General features: G+C 44.0%; 1 protein-coding gene across 1 annotated transcript; it reads left to right on the top strand.

Annotated features, from left to right (window-relative positions):
• The first annotated feature begins 499 nt into the window (after nt 1-499).
• Nucleotides 500-6,835, top strand: LOC102421648 (ribonuclease pancreatic). Its single transcript, XM_006087519.3, has 3 exons — nt 500-568; nt 1,167-1,735; nt 6,309-6,835. Exons 2-3 carry the CDS (start codon nt 1,192-1,194, stop codon nt 6,347-6,349), a joined length of 585 nt encoding a protein of 194 aa, XP_006087581.2. The 5' UTR covers nt 500-568; nt 1,167-1,191; the 3' UTR covers nt 6,350-6,835.
• The last annotated feature ends 1,766 nt before the right edge of the window (nt 6,836-8,601 follow it).

An 8,601-nucleotide genomic window follows, 5' to 3' on the forward strand; every position in this document is an offset into this window, starting at 1 on the left:
GCTTCCTTCTTACCCAAACTGTTCAGGCACTCTCCCCTCCTTCTCCAGATCTGGGAAGCCTGCCAGCTAGAGACAGCTGGATACCTCTCCTACTTTCCTCAGGAGAGCTGCTGTTAGGAGATTGGTAATTCTGGTCAAAGCCACTCCAGGACTCCTGGGGAGAGAGAGGACCTCTCTTTCCCCCCACTCTCTTGATTACATATTATGTGTACTTTGCTAACTTCCAAGGGCTATTTGGTGAAATGGCTCCCAAAGAGATAACAAAGACTTGGTTGGGGTTTGAGCATCAGGGCCTTAGTGACTTTCCCTGCTACCCCTATGAACCAGCAGAGAGATGAGATTCGAATGGCAAGAAAGACTCCTATAGGCAGACTCATTCCCCCCAGCAATCCTGGAAAGAGGGGAGCCTGGGCCAATCCCCACTGTCCTCCTGGTTGCTCCTCCCACCCTTCTCATCTTGGAAGCCAAGCCCCTTTATAATCTCATAAGCTCCACTCCCCAGTGATCCAGTGACTGCAGAAACTAGCCTTTCACTTAAGCTTGCCTGGTATCCAAGCTAGAGTCCCAGGTAAGAGACCCAAGAGGTGGTCTTGGGAGCAGATTCTGCTTGAGGTCTGGAGATAAGGGAGGCAGAGTGGGCAAGGCTAAACCCTAAGCTTGGGCTAGGGCTGCAAATGTTGCTGGTGGCAGAGCTGGGATGGGAGTGAGCATTCTGGCTGCAGAGAACACATGGGGCTGGAGAAGGAGCAGTTCCAGGTCGGGGAGGCAAGCATCTCTCTTTGGAATACAATGGCATCTCTTTATGATGCCAGTGCCAGGCACTGGGTTGAGTTTCCCTAGTGTTGTAGGACAACGGAGCTCTCTCCGCCATGACCCTGTATGTCATGACAGTAACCGCGATACAATTTGGCTCATGGTTTATACAGAAAGATCTTCTATTGACCCACTAGAACACTGAGTATAAATGTATTTTAGCCTTAGCTAGTTTGGCTCAGTGGATAGAGTGTCCGCCTGCAGACTGAAGGTTCCTGGGTTCAATTCCAATCAAGGGCACGTGCTGGGGTTGTGGGCTCCTGAAGGGAGACTGTAAGCCAGGGAGACCACTGGTGGCACCTGGGTTGTCTACTAAAGTGATGCTTTTCCTCCTCTCTCCCTTCACTGACTAGGCTCCTCCAAGGGACTGAGGCCACCATGGCTCAGGAGAAGTCCCTCATCCTGTTCCCACTGTTAGTCCTGGTGCTGTTAGTGCTGGGGTGGGTCCAGCCTTCCCTGGGCAAGGAATCACGGGCCATGAAGTTCCAGCGGCAACACATGGACCCAGGCGGCCCCAGCAACAACTCCAACTACTGCAACCAAATGATGAGGCGCCGGAATATGACAAAGGGATGGTGCAAGCGAGTGAACACCTTCGTGCACGAGCCTCTGGTAGATGTCCAGGCCGTTTGCCTCCAGGGAAACATCACCTGCAAGAATGGGGAGCCCAACTGCCACAAGAGCAACTCCAGCATGAATATCACAGACTGTCATGAGACGAGTGGCTCCAAGTACCCCAACTGTGACTACCAGACCAGCCACAAAGAGAGGCACATCATCGTGGCCTGTGAGGGAAACCCATACGTGCCCGTCCACTTTGATGCTTCAGTAGAGGTCTCCATCGGAGATCAGAGCAGTGAGATGCCCCTCGAGTCATCTGTCTCTCCCTCATCCTTGCTACCACTGAGGGAAATGACTCAAGGTAGGGCTGCTATGCAACACAAAAGTGTTTCCCTGGCCTGAGACTTGTGCCTGCGTGGTTTGGGGGGTGTTGTGAGGTGGGAACCATGTGAACCACTTTACTGCTTCTTTCAATAAAACTCAGTTACAACTACCTGGCTTCCTGAAGCTGTCTCCATTCAGGTTACTGTTAATGTGATTGCTTTCCTGCCAGAAGGTGAGAACTGTAAATCTGGTTAACTTTGGTGAGCAACAAGTAGAATCATTAAATGCCCCCTCTTCTAACTTGGCTTTTAGAGAATTCTTTTTGGAGATAATCTCTTTTTCAAGTAGATTCCTTGATGCCAAACATAAAATTTTAAGTGTGGAAGAAAGACTATTCCATGGTATGATTCCTGTCCCATGAACTGGACCTGGGCCAGAACAGAGATTGCTTCCCATAAATCCCCCTTAGAGACTGTCAGGTCATAATTGATGTCCTTTCTGAAATAAATCAGGACCCCTCCCCCAACTCCAGTGACTTGCTCCTTCCTGGAACAGGCCATTGTCCTGATCTGGTCAAGCATGTAAACTAATTTCTGTGCCTGGTATCATTCATGTATTATTATCCCTGATTATCCCCCTACCCCTTTTAGCCTAAGTAAATTCATTGGCACCTGCCAGGTGTCCCAGGGATCCATTCTGTCTCACAGCCACCCAAGACAGGCCTTGTATGTAAGTTTCCCTTAGTGAATTCTATTAATTACCAGACTGGAGTGACCAGCCTCTTTCATTGGTCTTTCCTTGCCCTCCCCTTAGGGAAGTAGGTTTTCAGGCCCAGGACCTTTACCTGGGTCTGCATGTACTAACAAGTGTGGGCTGGTTAGATAAAAGCGTGCTGCAGAGGACACTGCTGATGAGTGAACATAGAGAAGGAGAAGGCCAAACACTAAAATCTCTGACCCAAAAGGAAAGACAGCCTCAGGGTGGGGAGAAGGAGGAGGAGTAATAAATGTTTTCTTTTCTTTTCTCCTTTTCTTTTCTTTTGTCCTTTTCTTTTCTTTTCTTTTCTTTTCTTTTTTCTTTCTTTCTTTCTTTCTTTCTTTCTCTTTCTTTCTTTCTTTCTTTTCTTTTCTTTTCTTTTCTTTTCTTTCTATCTTTCTTTCTGTCTGTCTGTCTATTTTCTTTTCTGAGTGAGCCACTAAATCAGAAAAATAGCCATCTCTTACTTGGAAAATTGGAACCTTCCATTTAGGAGCTAGAAGGGATTTTAGAGGTAAAATAATTAGATTTCAACTTGTGAACAAAGTTTAATTGGAAGTGCCTATTTGGACTGCTATAGAAGAACTTCTAAGCCATAATGTAGTTGAACAGTAGCCTCTGCGGAAGGCAGGAGAGAAGTAAGGATATACATACCTCCCATTTGCCTCCCCTGTTCTATTGTAACCCCTGCTTTCTACAGAGGAACAAGCTGAATCTCAGAAAGGTTAAGTGGCTTGCTCAGGGCTGCCGCTAATTAGTGGCACAGCTGGGAGTAGACCCTAGGTCTCCTTGCTTCCCAATCATCCTTTCTGCCACCAGAGTCAACTCAAGAAAAAAATTCTGAGTCTTCCGGCTTCACTACATGCTGTGGACTTGTGGCTCTTCCTGAGCTGGTGGCTCTCACAGATTCCCAGGGTACTTGGCCTGTGAGTCTGTTTAGTTCTTGGCAAAGCTTCCTTACATTTCTTGGACAGGCTCAGCTTCTGTCATCACTTAGTCATTTTATTTGTTCCTTTTTTTTACAGCTGTATCTGACTCTAGACAAGGTCATAGGGAGAGAGAGGCCCTAATTCCAATCAGTTTCACCACTTCTGTCATTGTATTTATATACTACATTTATAAATGTTGGAAATGGCTATTTTTCTCCTGTAAACTAAATTCTTAGCCTTGGGAGCTTCTATATATGGAGGAAGCCTGCAGGTGAGAGTGGTCAGATATACCTGCATTTCTGCGGCAATGGGAGTCTCACTCCTTACCAGCAATGAGGATGCAGGAGGGGGGAAAAAAGGAAACTTTAAGTTTTTAGATTTTTTTTTCTGGAAACAGAATTTTTCTTATCTCACCCTTCTTCCCAAGCCTGAAGCTCCTCAGTTTTCCTCTTTCTTAGTGGAACTTCTAAGAATGGTGACTTGGTGTTTTGCTGCATTTGTAACTGCATATCACCACCTCTGTTTTCTGGGTCTTTGTGCTTCCTGGGTGTTAACTGGAAGATAAAAAGCAAAAATGAGATGAAAAAAAAAATGAGAAGCAATACGCATTTATTTAAGATACAAAAGAACTGCAATTTGGGAGAAAAAATTCAGGCAGAAACCCATATAGTGTTCCCCCTTTATAGGGACTCAGGGTGTTATGGGGAAAAGGGAGGAAGATGAGATAAGTTGTATTAAAGAAGATTTATTGGTACTAGATGAGGTAGGGTTAGATTTGTACTTCATGGGTTGGCTTGAGATTCACCTGAAATTTAATTCATTGGTTAGAAATTTGGTCATTCTCAAAGTCTAATTTCATCAGTCTTTACAAATAGGATAGTCTTGGCCTTCTTGGAATTATGATGGTTTGGTCCAGCTTGTTAGATAAAGAAAAATAAGACGTGCAGAGCAGTTCCTCTGAAATGGCTACTGAGGCTCTATTTTAATATGGCTCCACTCATGTTATCTTTCACGTGGATTATGAGACTGCTCAGACCTCCATCTGTGGAATAAAGTGGTAAGTGACAACAGATGATCCAGGTTCAGACTTGCACAGCCAGCAGCCAATGGGAAGGAAAGTGGTCTGAAGAGGTGAAGACTGGGAGAAGAAAGATGGGGTTCTGTCTTGGAGGGGTCCAGTTCAGTCAAGAAGAGAAATAGCCATCAGGAGACAAATCAGAGGTCTCTGTTCTGTGGGGAGCTTATTGCTACCCCACAGAAAAAGGTGTACTAGTTCCTCCTGATGTTGATGTCAGAATTATACCTCAGTCCTTGACTTCAGCTAAAAAAGAATTCGAAGCCAAGAACTGAAATGCAAGCAAATGTTTATTTAGAAAGTCACAGGGGTAGAAGAAATGAGGCAAATGTGCTGCATGACTTAAGAAACAAATTACAGTGGCAAAAGAAGGGCCCTTGGAGCTTAGGAGAAAGAAAGGTAAAGATAATGCACCTGAGGGAAGATGGGGAAAGACACCATTATGCGCCAGAGAGAGTGTGTCTGGGGACAAAAGGGAGTGTGGAGAGTTGTGGGTGTACTCAAGAGAGGAAGAACACTTGCTGGGTTCTTCATCTTAAGGGTTTTTATTTGTTTTCTAAAGGTGGGGATTTTAGGGGAGGTCTCATGGGAGGATCTCAATAGCATATTCAGCAGCTTTCCAAGGGTGTCCTTTCAGGGTCATGGTCTCTACTGATTGACTGGTGCTAGGGTAGGAGATCCTGATGTCAGCCATGTTGTTGCTTCATCTGGTTTTGCTGCTTTTCTGGGCCTGAAGTTGAAACTCAACTGAGGTCTAGATGTTATCTCTAGTTTAACCAAAATCTCTCTCTGGTCAACAGATCCCAGTCTTTGATCCTAAGATTATTAGATGGGGGTCAAAACCTCATTGTTATGGGGGCTTAATGCTTAAGGCAATGGTCATGCAAGGGCTGGTATGGGAGTTGTATGATTCTATTCTCTGGCCCCTTTGTTCCTCTTCTAAAGGGGGTCTAAATTGCATGATTAATTATATAAAAGGTCAAAGGGTCTAAACTGCACGACTAGTGACATGCTAGGGAGGAAAAGTCACCTTGGGGGTAAGGTCCAAGCCTATAATACTTGTTTTCTCTAGTTTTGTCCCTTGTTAGGCACCCAGGGATTTCCACTCTGGCCTTTGGTTCCTGCTCTGCTCATGCCTGTCTAGATGCCTACTCAATTACCAGAAGACTAACCCAGGCAAATTAACATTAAAATGGAGGTACTAACATGGGAATCTGCTTACAGGCTGAAATAATCATATCCAATGAAGAATAATGTTAATTTTCATAATATTCTTTAAACCAAACAAGCTTCAAAAATTCTACATTCTCAGTACACAGATAAACACATATTAGTGTCTCAGCTCTTCTTTACCCCTGCAGCTTTAAGTGTATCTGATATAGTAGGCAGTTAGACAGATATGACCAGAGTAGAAACTACAGGCCAGGTACAGAAGGTTACCAGGATAGAAAGTGCCAGGTGCCTAGCAATGGGGGAAACTTCGTAAACAAGTATTGTATGGTGGGACTTCACCCTCAAGGTGACCTTTCCTCCCCTGGCATATCATTGGTAATGTAGTTTACACATCCTGACCTTTCATATCTCTGGTCAAGCAGTTCAGATTCTCCCCTGAACTTACACCCCTTGGAATGTTGCTAGTCATGAGGGAGACAGAACAAGGAGGCCAGAGAATAGCATCATACAACTTCCATATGACCCTTGTATGACCATCCCCTTAAGCATTAAGCCCCCAGAACAATGAGGTTCTGACCCGAATCTAATAATCTTAGGAACAAAGCCTTGGATTTGTTGACCAAGGAGAGAGTTTTCATCAAACTAGAGATAACATCTAGGCCTCAATTGTGTTTCAGCTGCAGGCCCAGAAAAGCAGCAAAACCAAATGAAGCAATGACATCCTGGCTTTGGGACCAGATGCAATGACTAATGATCTCCTACCCTAGTACCAACCAATCAGTAGAGACCACCACCTTGAAAGGACACACTTGGAAAGCTGATGAATATTCTGCTGAAATCCTCCCCTGAGACCTCTTCAAAAATCCACGCCTTTGGAAAATACATAAAAGCCATCAAGATGAAGAAGGACCAGGTCTCTCTCTCTCTCTCTCTCTCTCTCTCTCTCTCTCTCTCTCTTGCCCACACCTTGCCCTATCCCCTTCCTCCCTCAGGTGCACTCTCTCTCTAGAGCACTCCCAAGCCTTTCCTTCCCCCTTTCTTCCATCAGGTGCATTGTCTTTGATTTCTTTCTCCTAAAGCTCCAAGGCCCTTGTTTGCCTCTGTAACTTGCTTCCTGAGTCCATGCAGTCTAGCTGGCTTACTTCTTCCATGGGTCACTTTTTTTACCCTGTGACGTTCTAAATAAACTTTTGCTTGTACTACAGTTCCTTGGCTCTGAATTTTTTTTCTTAGCAAAACTCAAGGACCAAGGTGCAACATCTGGTGTCGTTCACTATTTACATATCCACAAAATTATACAGTTTTCTGCTCTTCTGGTCTGCTGATTCTCTCCTGCCTCTCTATGTGGTAAATTCTTTCTTCATTTCCAGTGGCCAATAGTCCCTAAGTCCAGTATTAAATCCACAATTAAAATGAGTCCTTCAATTAACAGTAAGTGATCGTCATATCAGATTCCTTCTTTCCCAGAGCTGCCTCATCAGTATTTGCATGTTGACCTTTCTCTCTGTGAAATGAAGGCCTGCTCCCAATCCCCACGCTTGCCTCCTTAGTCTGAGTCAGATCTCACAGAGCAAGTGGGATCACTAGGGGTTCTGAATCTATTCAGTCATGCCGAAAGCTCTTTAATATTGTTTTTGGAAATTGATCATGAATGTGGGACAGCTCTCCACATGCACAACCCATGATTTATGATGCCGGTCCTACCTAGAAGGTATGTTACCAGTACAAGGTTTGTGTGCCCAATGTTTCAAAAATAAGGCCAATATTTAAAACTTTCGTTTGAAGTAAGTGAAAGATTCATTGATCAAGAAGACCCAACCCTAACAGGTTTGGCCTGAAGGGTCCCAGGTTTGATTCCAGTTAAGGGCATGTACCTTGGTTTCGATGTGTCCGAGGCAGCTGATCAATGTTTGTCCGAGGCAGCTGATCAATGTTTCTCTTTCATGGATGTTTCTAACTTTCTATCCCTCTCCCTTACTTTCTGTAAAAAAAAAAAAAAAAAAAAAAAAAAAAAAAAATCAATAAAATATATTTTAAAAAATAATATACTTATATTAAAAAAAAGTCCAGTTCAAGAAGATAGGGTGGTGGAGGGGTGTTGAGGAGTGCCTTATATCTTCTCTGAATCCATGTTAAGAGAATCCAGAATTCAGGTGTCTATGTCAAGGAAAGGGAGGAATGGCAGTTGGGTGAGGGTCTTAGACAGTTAGGCATGACTGGGATCCAAGAAAGAGCAAGAACTTTCTAAATCCTTTTGTTCCCATCAGTCCCCTGACCCCCAACTGAACTGAGTCTGGTCTGGAGACTCCTGTAAATCTTTGATGAACTGTCATTACTTTGTATATATTTCCTTACCTCCTTGGAAAAGTCTCCTCCTGACAAGTGGCTGCTCTTATAAAAACTCAAACCTTAAGCAGAATTCCTCCAGTTAATTAGTATATCTATAGTGGGAGATATTAGCCTGAAGGCCATGGGAAAAATGCAGATTAGAATTAAGATATCAGAGAGAGCAAGCATTTCACTGTTTCAAGTACAAAATGAAAGTGTATATCTTGAAGACTAGACAGTGGCACACCTGGCAGCATATCAGCACTGTTTCCCAGGAGCAACTTCCTGGGTGACAAATCCCAGAAGGTCTGCAATTCATCCAGTGAATTCACATGTACTTTGGGTTTCTTTGTGGTTTGCAGTAAGTGTAGGTGGAAAGGTGTTTTCTCACCATCCCCCCTCCATGCTTATCTTCTTTCTCATTCCTTTAAGGTCTTCTTAATTAACAATTAACAACAAATAAGGCATCATTCATCTGAATGGTCATAGTACCACTGTTATATACCTTAAACACCAGGTTCTTGAGTCTCCATGTCATAGAAATAAGCACTGAACTCTGTACAAGATCAGGCATATTCATTTTTTGCAAACAGCTTGTACACAAGGGAGGGACCAGTAAAGAGAAGTTGAGCTATCTAAGGG

The sequence above is a fragment of the Myotis lucifugus genome, unplaced genomic scaffold, assembly GCF_000147115.1.
Source record: "Myotis lucifugus unplaced genomic scaffold, Myoluc2.0 scaffold_38, whole genome shotgun sequence".
In the NCBI taxonomy this organism is placed as follows: Eukaryota; Metazoa; Chordata; class Mammalia; order Chiroptera; family Vespertilionidae; genus Myotis; species Myotis lucifugus.

Coding starts and splice junctions, on each gene's coding strand:
- LOC102421648 (XM_006087519.3), top strand. CDS start 1,192: ATGGCTCAGGAGAAGTCCCTCATCCTGTTCCCACTGTTAGTCCTGGTG. Junction 1,736..6,308: donor ACTGAGGGAAATGACTCAAG/GTAGGGCTGCTA, acceptor ATTGTGTTTCAG/CTGCAGGCCCAGAAAAGCAG.